General features: G+C 40.1%; 2 protein-coding genes across 6 annotated transcripts in view; one reads left to right on the forward strand and one right to left on the reverse strand.

The window, feature by feature from the left end:
• DHRS9 (dehydrogenase/reductase 9) overlaps window positions 1–3,767 on the forward strand; it is a 37,792-nt gene extending 34,025 nt beyond the window's left edge. For all 3 annotated transcript variants that reach the window (XM_048870228.2, XM_048870229.2, XM_075117932.1), the window contains exons 6-7: window positions 72–235; window positions 1,125–3,767. In XM_048870228.2, the coding sequence (XP_048726185.2) occupies window positions 72–235; window positions 1,125–1,375 (415 nt within the window). In that variant the 3' untranslated portion in view covers window positions 1,376–3,767. The remainder of the gene's footprint in view (window positions 1–71; window positions 236–1,124) is intronic.
• Window positions 3,768–5,070: 1,303 nt separating this feature from the next.
• The window catches only part of LRP2 (LDL receptor related protein 2), a 180,735-nt gene continuing 170,168 nt past the window's right edge, over window positions 5,071–15,637 (reverse strand). For all 3 annotated transcript variants that reach the window (XM_048869191.2, XM_048869190.2, XM_048869192.2), the window contains exons 76-79: window positions 12,182–12,292; window positions 11,415–11,522; window positions 8,000–8,071; window positions 5,071–6,610 (exon numbers count right to left, since the gene is read on the reverse strand). In XM_048869191.2, coding sequence (XP_048725148.2) covers window positions 6,449–6,610; window positions 8,000–8,071; window positions 11,415–11,522; window positions 12,182–12,292 — 453 coding nt within the window. In that variant the 3' untranslated portion in view covers window positions 5,071–6,448. The remainder of the gene's footprint in view (window positions 6,611–7,999; window positions 8,072–11,414; window positions 11,523–12,181; window positions 12,293–15,637) is intronic.

Raw genomic sequence — 15,637 nt, forward strand, 5'->3', positions numbered from 1 at the left:
TTAAAGATCATATAATTGTTGGGTCGGCCAGCATGAAAACATTTGCTATTGTATTTTATTTCCATTCCCAGGAGAGACATGCAGCATTTTGGAGTGAAGGTGAGCATAATTGAGCCGGGATGCTTTAAGACTGCAGTAACTAACTCAGAGGTCATTGAGAGAGACCTGCTAAGACTTTGGAACCAACTAACTCCTGAGGTCAGAGAATCCTATGGAGATAAATACTTTGTTGAGTGTAAGTACAAATACTTAACATCACTGGACCGGAATGGACTTGGCTAACCTTAGTCATGAACTGACCATTATCTCTTTTGGAGTACAACTCTCCTGTTGGAGTGAAGGGCCTAGTCTCTTGGTGCACCTATTAGATGGGTGGAACATGTTCTGGTTCAGATAACTCTGGTAAAGAATGCTATTCAGCTGACAGAGTGCTCTATTGATAGCCTGGTAAAACATATTATTGTCCTTTGTCCTCAACTCCTGACAGCTAGAGAGCCAGTGGCAGGAGATCTCCTTGATCCTAGGGGGTTGTCACGTCTTTGCTTTGCAGGACACTCCTCACTCATCCATGCAATTCATCACAATCTTCAAAAGTCAGTATACTTCCCAATGCTTTACAGAATAGCTTTTCTTTCTACATAGGATTTCCTATTCTGCTGTTTCACTAAAGAGTATTTTCTCTTCTGCTGCAGGATTTCCTGTTCTGCTGAAGATTAGTTTTGAGTTACTCTTACAGGGTACAAGAACATTTGTAGAGAATTAGAGGGCCTGAGGAAGTTTCAAGAAGAAAGAAAGTGAAATTTACGTATTAAATATACTTAATTCAGGCTACAAAAGGCAGGGGGATAAACAGTAAAACTTGGAAACATATGTACAGTATACAAAGCCTGCAGTTTCATAGATTAATTATGGGCTAATTAATATTTGTTTCATGAGCAGCAAACAAGCAACTATTACTAACATAAAAATAGAATGATTTCTAAAGCTTTACCATACAGATAACAGTAACATTTGGGTGTGGAGAGCTTCTTTTTCTTTTACAGAGTTTTAGCTGTCAACTATTTAAAATTCTTTTATCAGAGAATGTTTCATAAGCATTCAGGGATTTATTTTCTTCCCTGCAGATGTCAGAGCTCAAAGATTTTCAATGAAAAGATTGTGCGACTCTGATATTTCTAAAGTCATAAAATGCATGGAGCATGCCTTGATAGTAAAATACCCCAGGACACGCTATGGATCTGGATGGGATGCAAAGTTCTTTTGGCTGCCCCTCTCCTATGCACCAACCCTTCTATCTGATATGATGTTGCGTATGCTGCTTCCAACTCCAACAGCCAGTAGGAAATCAGTATCCTTTGTTCCACTTGATGTTTAATATTTAATACTCTAGGATCAAGGCTAAAGTGGTGACTGTTATTCTTTTCAAAATCAGCTGTTCTCTTTCCTACCTATAACTATCTGACTGATTTAATTCTCTTCAGAAAGCACTTTGATTTTTATTGAGTTTCAGTCTGGAGAAAGTTTTTTGTTATATTCATCAGAGATATATTTGCAGTATAACATTCACCTGCAGAGCTGGTCAAATAGTATTTATCAGATAACACGTTTGGTGACTTTGGACCTTTTATTTCCCGAATCAGTCCTGCTATATGCAAATCTATTCTGCTCTTAAAGTCCAAACGTCAGCCTATGAATTATATGATGTTGGTATGCAAAGTGCAACATTGTTAATCCATATATTCTAGTGGGTAGAATATACATGTTCTTTAAGAACACATTTACTCAAGAATTGATACATCTATTCATGTTGAATATGGGTATTTGACTGAATCATGCCACTGAATTTAACAAAGCTGTGAACCTAAAGGCTTAAACTTGATCAAATCAAAGTAAACCCCTAGCGTTTAGTTCCAGTGCTCAACTACATCTATGTGCCTATTTACCATTCAATAGGCAGCTACTATAGAGGAGATAATACACAGGTTATTTCAACAATATGTAATATAAGTGACAAGCAATCAAAGACAATTGTTATCCATTACCACAATATTTATACATTACCCTGATTCCTAATTTTAGTGTGGTTTTATCTGAAAGAGAATACATACGTACATGATGCCTTTTATCCTGAGGGATCCCAGGGGGTTTTACATTTCACCCAATGCTAATGTCTGATGTGAAGCAGATCATTTTGTTTATGGTGTCGTCGATTAATATTACTATATGCAATGCACTAAGCATAGTAAAATACGACTTGAGGTTATAATGCCTCTTGAGATTATAATGCTAAGTGCACTATAGGTTTTTTCCCTGATAAGCCGCTGGTCAGTAGCTGACATGATGGTGTGCATGGTGGTTTGAAAACTGATAGGGTAAAGGTTTTGTTTACTAGAGTTTTGAGTTGCTGATTAATGATTGATATCCAGGTCAATTAAGTTTACAGAAATATCATAGCAAGTCAGATTCTACGCTCTACCAAATGTCTTCAGAGAAAGCAAATTCATTTTACCTCATTTGACGATAAACACACATTAATACATATTTTTCCCTGTCTGGTCCAATGGCCTGAAAGATCCTCCATCTGAGAGAAACTAATGTCATTTATCGCCCTAACACTGGCAGATTACAAAGAGAGATTGCAAGCTCATAGAAAACAGACCATCTTTCAAACATCAATCTAGTGTTCAGAAAGGCAACAAGGGATAGGGATCGTAAAGCGAAGGAAATCAGAGAATAAAGCTGTGAAGAAAAGCCTTAAAGCCTCTGCTGGACTGAGTACCATAGCTACTCTCCATTCATTGACTCATGGAAGGGAGGAGAAGCCTTTGCTATACATTTTACGGGAGAGGAGAGGAAGCCCAAACTGGTGCCCGGGGGTCCCTCTGCCAGAAAAAGAAAGGGTTTTTTAAGCATTAGCAAACATATACACTACGTAAACAGTACAGCCCCAAACAGAGTACATTTCATTTGTGTCTGACAACTTACAAATCTTGTGGAAAAAACAGTTATATATTTAAAGTGAACATGAGTTTTAGCAGTAGATTTTCAGTATGGCTGAAGCTTTATATTTGTGGGTATAATTTGCAAAATTGACACCTGCATTTTTTATGGGTGCAAAGGGAGGCCAGATTTGGGAAATGTAGGCCTTAATATCTTCTCTCTCTAAAAATTCAAGTATAAGAACTTTGTGGGTCTTTCCTTCAAAAAAAGAAGCCACTTTTTAAAAAACACCTTCCTTTGTAAACTGTTCCCCAGATTATACTAGGAACACCTTAAAGTAAAGCACTGGGGTAAAATGGAGTTACCAACCCATTATTTGTTTTACTCAGGTCTGTAACTGCCTGAATATTCATAAAGCACTAACTACACTCCCTATGTCCTATTCCACCATATACTGAGCTCAGTGTAATGGCTTGGAAAGAGCCTCTTTGAAGTAGTCCCTTCTTTGGTAGTTCCAAAATACTGAGCAGAGAGATTATAACAGAACTATGTACCTGAAAAGGTTTACCAGTCTGAAGCCAGATCCTTGCTAGTATTAACTGGTGTAGCTTAGTTGAAGTCAATGGAGTTACACCAATATATACCAACCGCCAATATGGCCCCTGATTTTACAGAATAAGAGATATACTGTACATGTTTACACAGGTTCATTTGTAAAATGCAATTTATTATACAACTTTTGTGCAAAAGGCACTGTTCATAACTTTTCCAGGATGTAACAATTCTTATGTATTGTAGGATATTGCATTATTGTTTAAACTGTGAATAAAATATATCATAGAAGAGTTGTAAAAATGATATGATTTACAACATTCCACGCCAACTTTTGGGGTGAGATGCACTTACTCACGAAGTTAAAATTGCAAGCAACTAATGCATGAATGGAGTACATCTTCTGAATCACGCTTACGTGCAAATCTGCACCAACATTAAAATCAGTTCCCGCAATAAGATCACACCCGCATGGGTTTCATGAATCAATGGGTACAGCTTAAAACAGAGGGTTTGGCTTGAACAAAAGTGGATGTGTTTCTCCAAAGCAAAACCTTTGAGTAAGCTGCCTTTCAAACCCAACACAAAAGCTGTGCCAGCTACACCAATAATATTATTCCAGTTGGAGGCGGAATAAAGCAGGTGCAGCCAGCTCTATTTTCCCTTGGCACACAGACACCAGAAAGACATCCAGGTAAAAGGTCATATCGTGATTCTTGGGCCAGGTATTTGGCTAGCACTCCCACAAGAACAGGAATATTAGGCAAACACTTGGTTCAAGAAGTAAGACACAGCATAAGGCTGCAGGGAGACAAACCTTGACCCTCGCAAACATTTGCCTGAACTGGAGGCTTCCAATGTATTTAACAAGTGAAGTTTAGCACAGCAATAGCAAACATATGTGTTGGTCTAAGATCCCAGTTTGGTGCATGTGGATTTGAAGTATCCTATTACTCTAATACACCTATGTTGACCAACACAGTGACAGGCATTCATCCTCATCAGAACAGAGACTACTGGATAGGAACTCATGAAGGATATTAACAACAGTGTTAGCAGCATGATAGCGTAGGCATTAATTTGCATGTATTTTCTCCAGGGAGGTCTACAATTACTAGTATGATATGCATGTTGGAGCATACAAGCTGAAGTTTGGCCTTCTGTGATTTACTGGGATTGGAGAGCTGTACAGCCAGAGCATAGGCCTGGAAACCAGAAACTTTTCACCTCTAATCCCAGTATTGACATCAACTCCTTCTATGGCTTCCAACCAGTCAGTCTCTTTGCCCGTTTCACAATCTGTAACTGTGAATAATAGTTTCCTACTTTACAGGAATATTGTGAGTATTAATATGTTAAATGGGAATGATTTTCATCTCATGCTTTACCAAGGTATAACTGACTTCAGTAGAATTCTGATTTACCCCTCAGTGTGTAACTAGGCTCAAATGTTTGGAAAGTACTAAGTACTTTTATTAGTGTTCTCTAAAGCACTGCTTTTTTTCAGACTGTACTGAAAAATCCAGATTATGACAGATTTGTATGGTGCATTAGACTCAATAATTTGTGGATTAAGAATATGATAAAATAACACATTTATTAGATTTATTCAGCAGCATCATTTTCCAGTTATCTTTTCTAATCAAAATACATTTCAAAGTCATTACAACAAGCATTCTAAATAGGGATAGCATATATTTTGAGAACTCAGGCATAAAACAATCAAACAGCGGAAGTCTCATTGATTATAAATTGAGGAACCTGCAGTTATATGAGTAACTAGCCAGGAATGCTAAATAACAGAATAGAGTATACGTTCTTGCAGTGGTGCTCAGACTTTCCTTAACCAGTTCATGTTATGGAAACTAAACTGGCTAATTAGTGGAAAAGCTAGCAACATGTACAGTATATTCTGATAGAACATTATGGAAATAACCGGATGACCTACAAATATTGCATCAGTAGAAACTGTTTCCCTTTCTATTAATGTCCACCTCAGGAAATAAATAGTCAATAAAAATTAAATTTTTCACATGAAAAAAGCTGGTTCATTTTTAAATTAACCAGCATCTTTTGTACTTTGCTAGCTACTTCATTTAACACTACAAACGACTTCCAGAGACTCCAGCCAAGAACAGAGTTATTCCATTGATGATCAGGAGAAAATCTCATTAAATTAAGTATGAAATTACTGCCTGGTACTAAAATTTAAATATATCAAATCTTCCTATGTATGCTGTTAATGGGATTTTTTAATTGGAACCTAGAGGGAAAATACATGTCTTATGGATCTTGGGAGGAATTATTTGATTTCAACCAGACAAAATATTGCAAGAACAACATTCTGTGTAGGTAGCTATTCAGCCAAAATACGCTGTACTGAATTTTCCATCTTTTGTTTAATATGAGATATACAGAGAGAGAGAGAGAGGACAGAGAGACCCATTTTTATATACAGTAGTATATTAAATGGGTAGTAGAGATGCACAACGCACCAGTACAAGTTTAAGAAGGTGCTGTTATAAATATATGCTCTAAAAGTTTCTGTAAATCAGTAAACCTCTATATTTACCTTGAGTTTTTTAGTTAGATCATTTATATAATGGATTTATCCCTAAAGATGCAACAACCGATTCAGAACAGATTTCTTTAGCTACATCAACAAACAAGATAATCTTTCAAAAATTTACAAATGTACAATATATTTATAACATTACTTTCAGACAGCTTCAGTGCAAAGATATACATATAGTACACCATGATAACTGTTCATAAAAACAGCAGTTGGCATTTATCAGAACAACAAGGCATAGCTTCAAAAGACGTCTTCAGCTATTGGCTAAACGGCGTATATATATTTTTATAAAGCATTTGAATGTGAACCTTTTTCCTTCTGTTTATAAAAAAATCTACGTGCAAATGGGTATGTCTAACTATTCTCTTACTGATTAACTAGTTATACAACAGAGTCCTCTTTAACAAGATTGGCGGTGTCTTTAAATGTATCCTCTGTTGCTGTATAAGCTAAAGGTGGGTCTCTCTTGAGAATAATCTTAGGAGGCTGTGAAGGAGAGGGGAGAGAGGCATTTTCAGTGTCCCCTTCTTGTTCCTTCTCCATCTGAAACAATCACCATAAAACCCATGGTTTAACATGAACCGTTCACTGTAGGTTTGATTTCAGAATTGCTAAGCATTCATAGCTCCTGTTGAAGTCAATGAAGTAGGTGGATACTCAGCCCCTCTGACCACCCGCCCATATATCATTATTTAAACACGGGCTTCACCTCAGCAGGCAAAGCTGAGAAAACAATAAATCACTAAACTAGTCAGGGCTGATCCTGCCAACAATTACTACCACCCGTGGTGTTTAACAATGAGTAATTTTATATGTCCATACACACTCACTACTCTAGATAATTATTGAGGTAACTGGCACTACTTATGAAGTAAGCATTATCTCAGTAGTGTTTGCCGGGCTGGGTCCTTTGCTTTACAAATTCCCACTCCATCTCACAGTATGAGACAAATAGGGTAAAATTTTCAAAAGCACCTACATGTCTTGGCACCTAAGTCACATTTTCCAACGTGACTGTGGAGAAGTTACTTTCAATGACACTTAAACTCCTACATGCCTAATTTGGGACTTAGGCTCCTAAGTCACTCCGGAGCATTTGAAAATTTTACCCACAGTGTGAGACTCTTGATCTGGCCCCTTTGTGCTAGGTAAAAGGGTCCTAAGCGCCAGTGTCCAGCCATGGGAGAATTCCCCTGATGCAGGCACTGTAGAAAACCACTGTAAGGCTGCCTTACAAGAACCCCCTCACAAGCATGCCAAGGGTGGGTTTGAGGATAGAGGGGAGAGCTCAGAGCAGGGCCATAGCTTGCAGCACTTCAGAGATTTTGGGCAGTGATGTGGCTCATAGGGCAGCACCAGGGGGCTATTGTAACTTAGTCTTTGTCTACACTACACTTTTGTCAGTAAAACTTTTGTCATTCAGGGGTGTGAAAAAACACACACACTCCTAATGACAAAAGTTTTATTAATGAAAAGTGCCAGTGTAGACAGCACTATGTCGGCAGGAGAAAGCTACTGCCTCTCGTTGGGGATGGATTTATTTTGTTGGTAGGAGAGCTCTCTCCTGTCAACAAGGAGTGGCTATACTGCGCACCTTTTAGCGGCATGGCACAGCTGTGTCGCTAAAAGGTGCATAGTGTAGACATAGCCTTAGATAGCCCTGGGGACTTATGCCAGCAGCCTCTTCAGCCCCAGGAACAGCCTAAGGTTGGGAGGGTGTAACTGTGGCTTTAAATCCACCCCAGCCTCTTCTTCCCGTGCTGCATGTGCTGTGCTGTGCCTCTTACTGGTGCAGCCCAGACTCTTATCCATAATCTTTATACTATAAAAACAAACATTAATTCATGCTTCCCACATCATCAGAACCAACCCCGCTTGTGAGCTAGGTGAAAAGTGCAGGCTGAGAATGAGAGTGATACAATTAAGAGTTACCTCTGCATAGATTGGATTTTCAAAATTAGTACTTAGTTTCAGTTTTCTTTTGAAGAAACTCCACTTTGTTTTCTGAAAGATGAAAATAATAGAACTTTACTAATGAACTCTTTAGCAGAACAGTTTTCTCCCCTTTCATTTGCAAAATGACAATACCAGTGAGGGAGGGTTTTCAATAGCATTTCCTATTGGTTCTATCCATAAGTGATGTATTCAGGAAACGTTCAACCCAGCCCCTTTTATTTAATGTTTTTTTAATTAAGCTCTTTTGATGTAATTTTTTTAAAGCCTATCACAGATTCTAAGTGCTTTGACAATTGTTAAAATGACAACCCATCTGTTACAACACAGTTAAAGTCTCTAAAAATGTAATTTCTCCTTCAGAGAGTACAGACATTGTTTGTTTGGGGTTTTCTGAAGGCTCATCAGAAAAAAAACATATCAGATGGAACCCACAAATTGTTCCTAAAATGGCCAGTTATACTATTATTCCTGACAAAGCCTCTAATCCTTCACCAGACAACCAGCCTCAGAAGGCAATTCAGTGGATCTTTTCAGTACAGGGAAAATAAACTAGGTTTTCACTACCACCCACTTAATTCTTGTTTAAGTCACCGTATGGGCTAACAGTCATCTCCCTAAATCTACCTTTTAATACTCAGTAATGTCATCCAAATGAACTCATCTTAGACTATTTCCCTTTCACCCCCCTTTTGTTGTTAGCATTATTTGCTTATTTGTAATACAGTAGTAGCTAAAGGCCCCAACTGGAATCAGGGCTCCACTGTTCTAGGCACTTTACAAACAGATGGAAAGAGATAGCCCCAGCCTCAAAGAGCTCATATTTGAAGTACACAAGACAGAAAAAGGGAAGGAGGGGAAACAGAGGTCAGGCAAGTCAGTAGCAGAGCTTAGAATAGAACCCAGTTCTCTTGAGTTCCTGTCCAGCTTCCGATCTAATAGGCCAATTATTGTTATTTTAACTAAAGCAGTATCCACAAGGTAAGACGACAGCAGATAAAATGACAACATTTATTTATAGAGAGTAACACTACATATGGACTCTACGCAAATCAAATGGAAAAGAAAAAACAGGTATGAAATTATAAAATGAGAAATACTATAATGACTGAGCAACACTCAAGTATATACAGGAATACAAATCCCTGTGAGCTCTGCCTGGAAACTGGGGTCCATCCACAAGGAGCAAATTGTAGAATCAGGCCCTAAAAGAATGCTAACCTGTAAACAAGAGCCACATCACTAACGAAAGTAATTCAATAGATTTCTCTTAGCCTCAGTTTCCAGAGAAGTTCCAGGGATGCTCTATCATTCTGCAGCATCAGCATTTACACACACATGCTGTCAACTCAATGGGCAGGATAACTTAGCACCTAAGTTAAACACTCAGCCTTTCAGTCCACTCACCAGATAAGCCTGGGACTTTGCTTCCACCACAAGCAAAACCCTATCCTAACTGCCTTAACGGACCTCCTCTGCCCCTCAAGAAAACTTCAATAGTATGCACTTTGTTATCATTTTGTTAGCAACGGGTGTGCAGCCAGCAAAATATTCTCTGGCGCATGCCCACTGAAATTCATAGTGAACCTCAACTGGTAATTTATGTGAGAGATGAGCTAAAGAGTAGGATAGCCTTTGCTTATATGTATTCTCAGAAATAATAATGTGACTTCCAGGAATCACTTGACTAATCTAGGTGAGAAGATTCTTTGATGTCCAACACTGAAAATACTCAACAATACTCAAAACAACTGTTCTGTATGCAGCTGATGCATGAAATTGCAATGTTTAATGTTGCCATGGTTATAAGTAGAATATAAAAACATGATTAAACTACACACATGATAAACCTCTTACATTTTCATTACAATGAATCAGATTTCAGTTATTTTAGATTAAAGTGTCGTGTTACTGTCTATGAAAAATTGAACATTTTTATGCAGATGTATTTCAGTAGGGATTTGTTTTTTAATTGTTGAATGTATGAATGTTTGTTAAAAAATATCACTTATCTTGTGAGTGGGAGGGAGCAGATCCTCAGCTGGTGTAAGCTGTCATAGTTCCACTATTGTCAACAGAGCTATGGCAATTTACACCAGCTGAGGATCTCCTGTCTCACATTGCAACTTTCATGCTGAGAGAAGACCTTGAAAAGAGAGGGTTCTCATGGAAACACTGGTAGGCTCTTCACTGCAGAGGTACAAATGCTGCCATTCAAATACACTGTCAATGTCACAAGCGTAGCCAGTGCTGGAGAGAAACAGCGAGAACCCTGTGAAGCCATCTGGGGCTGAAAGAGTCTTAGCAGGAAATAAAACTTGACAAATTTTAGCAGCTGGTTGCTACAACTGTCAAGCATACTCAGTATTCAGAAGTGTTGACATCTGTGCTGCAGAGACAGGGAAGAATAGCAAAAAGGATTATGGGCCATATCTTTTGAGGTACAAATACTTTCTGTGAGGTGCCAAATGCCCTCAACTCCTCTTTAAAGGCTTGTCTAAATGACTGTAAACCAGATTTAAAGGTATATAAGAGTGTCCACACCCAGAGTCATATTGGTTTAACTAAATCAGTGCCCCACCATATCTTTAGTTACAATGGTGCAACTTTGTGGGTAGATCGGGTGCCTAATTAAAAACACACAGCTGGCCCATGCCAGCTAATTCGGGCTAAGGGGCTGTTTGAGTGGGGTGTAGACATTCACAATTAGGCTGGAGCCTGGACTCTAGGACCTAGAGCCATTAGAGGGTCCCAGAGCTCAGGCTGAAGCCTGAGCCCGATCATCTACACCACAATTAAGCAACTCCTTAAGCCCCATGAGCCTGAGTCAGCTGGCATGAGCCAGCTGCAGCTTTATAACTGCAGTGTAGACATACCCTAAGTCAACATTTAATCCCTGTGGCAGTGCTGTGTTGGAACTGTGCCTGAGTGGAGCAGTTGCATAGCATGATCTCTGCACTTCATGAGGAGGCAAACTCTGCACAGACTGTAAATAGACTAACATGAAGTGGATACTTGAGTTAGACAAGGGAAGAGAACTCTTGCAGAGATGCTTTGACAAAATCCTTGTACAGGAGATGAAGAAGAACTTGTATGCTAGAATAGCAACAGCAGAGGGGATGAACTGCAGCCTTGTTACTGTCATATAAAGCCTGATTAGTTGGACTTTGTGCAATGAGACGTGTCAATTTCACTCCAGGTCATTATTTTACTCAAAGTGAAAATTATCTTACACATCTTTCCTGCATTAGGTGTGAGAGTTCAGTTATCCTAACACTGATCACAAATAAAACAGTGCTCTGAGTCTGCAGCACTGAAGGGTTTTCAAAAACTAAGAACAATACAGCAATGAATTAGCGCTGTTCTAAATTTTTTAAAAGCACCATTGTGTTACCTGTGTTGTTTCTGTGCTTACAGGAGGTTGCTGTGCACTAGCAGATATTGCAGCAGAGTAGACAGGATTTTCAAAATTCTCATTTTCCTCACTATTCGATGCTGTTACCTGTTCATAAAAATCATTTAAAAGGGTAAAGATAAAGCCCTGGAACCATCCAATCTAACCATTTAAACTGAAAGCTCTGTCAAGGCCAACACAAAGCTATAGGGCAGGGATAAAGAGAAATGATCTGAATCTCTCAAAGTTTCATACATGAGACATGTTAGTTTTCTCTTCCAACCTTGGCCCTAAAAATAACCACAGTTTTCTGGAAAGCGGTCAGATCCCCAGCACAGCTGACCATAAAGTTTAAACAGATTTTTGGGACCGTTCAGTATGAAAAATAATGAAATCTCTGGACACAACAAATACATTTGTTAAAATTCAGAAAATACTTAGAACCAAGCCATTTGATAGTAAAATTGAGAATTTTAAATTAATAAGATGGGGGGGAGGGGTAGCTCAGTGGTTTGAGCACTGGCCTGCTAAACCCAGGGTTGTGAGCTCAATCCTTGAGGGGGCCATTTAGGGATATGGGGCAAAAAAAAATCTGTTGGATGATTTATACAGTTCCTAGTAATGATGAGAAAAAGTTACGACTCACAGGCAAAGACTGATATAATAATTAAAAAAGAAATTAGAGAAAGAAAGATCCAGTGCATAGAAGAGGAACAAGGACGTAAGAAGAAGGAAAGAAGAAAAGCAACACTCAATTTCTTTCTTACACATGTCGGCTGAGCTACATTCACTACACTGGCTCCACCTTCTCTAGTTGTATACATTGGATTTTCAAACGTGATTGGCTGCTTCCCTGACTCCACAGCAAAGTTTTCATTCTGTGAAAAAAACCCACAGTATAATATACATATAACATAGCCAGCACTTTGTAATCTAATCCGTTAGCTCAGGGAGAAATACATTTTTATTTTTGTAAAGTTATATATGAAACTCAATGTGTAACTTTACCATGCATTATTCCACTCGACTTAATTGTCTATCAGATCACCGAATACATCACATTCAAAGCCTGAACACATAATAATGGCTCATAGTCCATTTCATAGCTAGGCAAAAAAGAAACATTTCAATAATTTCCTCAAAATGTGTTACAAAGAGGAATGATGGCTTCCACAAATCTAGCCTTCAGGAGCAAGGAAATGTCAAAAGAAGCATAATCCCAAAACAGGTGTTTCACTGTAGAGGCTTCAACGTGACATACAAATTAATCATTCGTATCTGAAATACTAAAGCATGGGATCAATTCACATTACCCCATTTGGGAGATTGCTATATTTTTCTGCAGAAGAAACACAAGTTCATCTGCTCATTTAAAAACCTATAAATTATGTCAGAAATACACCATTCCTGCAGAGCATAATATAAGCTACTTCACACATACTGTGCCAGACCTGAGCAGTGGCTGCGGTGCTCTGGGTAGATGTATAAAGATGCTGCCAGAAACAGCGTTTAGTGTTTGGCGGACTGAGCTCTGGGCTAGTCCCTTGGGGCAGATTAGAGCAACATGAAGGCCTCTCTAAAGGACACTGGCTACCGATGACCCCAAGAAATTGCTCTGGTTTGCCAAGTATGGCTGGGGGATAGGTTTGCCCTGACAGCCCCTTTTCCCTCCAGGTCACAATTCCTTGCCAGCAGCCAGGAGGGCGAGGGTGGGACAGCAATCACTATGGCAACTCTCAAGCACCTGAGGATTTCCCCTGCACTTGAGGATTTCCCCTGGAGAATTCTCATGGATCCAGTCTGAATGGTTTCAAAGTCTTGCAGCATCTTGATACGTGACTTTCTGTTTCAGATTTAGCTAGCCACAACACTATCTGGCTATGTCTTCACTTCAAATTTAACTCAGGGTGTTGGCACTTGCATTAGCTGCCTCCAGGGATAGTGGCCACACTGAAATAACAGTCGAACTGCTGTGTCCACACTGGCACTGAGCTCGCTTATGTGTGTTTTTTTCTGCAACAGTAAGCTGAACTGCTTTATGAGTTCTTTCCCAGTGAATTGTGAGAGAGCCTGTCTGTCCTTTCTGGGCACATGGGGGGATTGTGGGAAAGCACTGGAGGACTTGCAGTACTTGAGTGGTTCTAACCTGCGTTCACGTGACAGAGTGACTACATCAGCAGCTAACAGCAGCTAGTTGTACTCTGTGTTGGAGTGTACCAACCCCACACTGGGCCTGCAGGTAAATGAGAGCCTGTGGGCACAATCAGCCTCACATGCGCTACACCTGCAGTGAGTGTCAAACCTGGACGGAGAAGTTAAATGAGTTGAACCTGGCTCAGTTAGGGCCTGACTAGGAATGAGAGCAAATCTCTGCTCTCACTCAATGAGAGAAGCCTGGTTAGAGTTAGGGAGCTGAGTGGGACAGCTAGCAGACAGGGAACCCCTGAAGGAAGGTACAGCTGCAACAGGGAGCCCAAGGGAGCTGGGAAGCAGCAGCAGGAAGTGAGCCCACCCAAGATTCTGCATGCTGGTGGAGGGGCCCGCAGGGAGCAATTCACAGTTTTATCATGTAAGACTTGAAAAACAGTGCTATTTCTCAGACACGGCGATACATCAGCCTGGATAAAATCTGACATGTCCAAAAACTGATAGAAACATCCAGGATTTGCACAGACTTCCAGCAGCAGTGAATTTCACAAGTTTACAATCCGATGCAGAAAGTCATTTTTCCTGTGACTGGTTCTGAATATTATGTCTGAAGTCTCAGTTATGTATAATATTACTGGGGGGCGGGAAGCGGGACCCCTTGTAACTTGCACATTTTGACTTGTTCCATGAGATGCCTGAGTACACAAAGACCTTTGCAGGGAAATCTAGTAATATCTGTAGAATTAAAGGACTAAAGTGCCCATTCATTCCCTGATGATATGCTGAAGTATTTCCAGACTGATTAATTTAATTTCTACCACATAAATCTTGAGAAAAGTATATTATCTCAAAGAACAGTCTTTGCTTTCACTTCTTTCACTACAGGGACAAACCATCCCGATGAGTCGAAAGAATAGTAAATATGGCAGGCGACCAGCTTGACTTAACGGTGAAATCCTTGCGGATCTTAAACATAAAAAAGAAGCTCACAAGAAGTGGAAGGTTGGACATATGACCAGGGAAGAGTATAAAAATATTGCTCGGGCATGTAGGAATGAAATCAAGAGGGCCAAATCGCACCTGGAGCTACAGCTAGCGAGAGATGTCAAGAGTAACAAGAAGGGTTTCTTCAGGTATGTTGGCAACAAGAAGAAAGCCAAGGAAAGTGTGGGCCCCTTACTGAATGAGGGAGGCAACCTAGTGACAAAGGATGTGGAAAAAGCTAATGTGCTCAATGCTTTTTTTGCCTCTGTCTTCACTAACAAGGACAGCTCCCAGACTGATGCGCTGGGCATCACAACATGGGGAGTAGATGGCCAGCCCTCTGTGGAGAAAGAGGTGGTTAGGGACTATTTAGAAAAGCTGGACGTGCACAAGTCCATGGGGCCGGACGAGTTGCATCCGAGAGTGCTAAAGGAATTGGCAGCTGTGATTGCAGAGCCATTGGCCATTATCTTTGAAAACTCGTGGCGAACGGGGGAAGTCCCAGATGACTGGAAAAAGGCTAATGTAGTGCCAATCTTTAAAAAAGGGAAGAAGGAGGATCCTGGGAACTACAGGCCAGTCAGCCTCACCTCAGTCCCCGGAAAAATCATGGAGCAGGTCCTCAAGGAATCAATCCTGAAGCACTTACATGAGAGGAAAGTGATCAGGAACAGTCAGCATGGATTCACCAAGGGAAGGTCATGCCTGACTAATCTAATCGCCTTCTATGATGAGATTACTGGTTCTGTGGATGAAGGGAAAGCAGTGGATGTATTGTTTCTTGACTTTAGCAAAGCTTTTGACACGGTCTCCCACAGTATTCTTGTCAGCAAGTTAAAGAAGTATGGGCTGGATGAATGCACTATAAGGTGGGTAGAAAGTTGGCTAGATTGTTGGGCTCAACGGGTAGTGATCAATGGCTCCATGTCTAGTTGGCAGCCGGTGTCAAGTGGAGTGCCCCAGGGGTCGGTCCTGGGGTCGGTTTTGTTCAATATCTTCATAAATGATCTGGAGGATGGTGTGGATTGCACTCTCAGCAAATTTGTGGATGATACTAAACTGGGAGGAGTGGTAGATATGCTGGAGGGCAG

This window comes from Caretta caretta, chromosome 11 (assembly GCF_965140235.1).
Source record: "Caretta caretta isolate rCarCar2 chromosome 11, rCarCar1.hap1, whole genome shotgun sequence".
Lineage (NCBI taxonomy): Eukaryota > Metazoa > Chordata > Testudines > Cheloniidae > Caretta > Caretta caretta.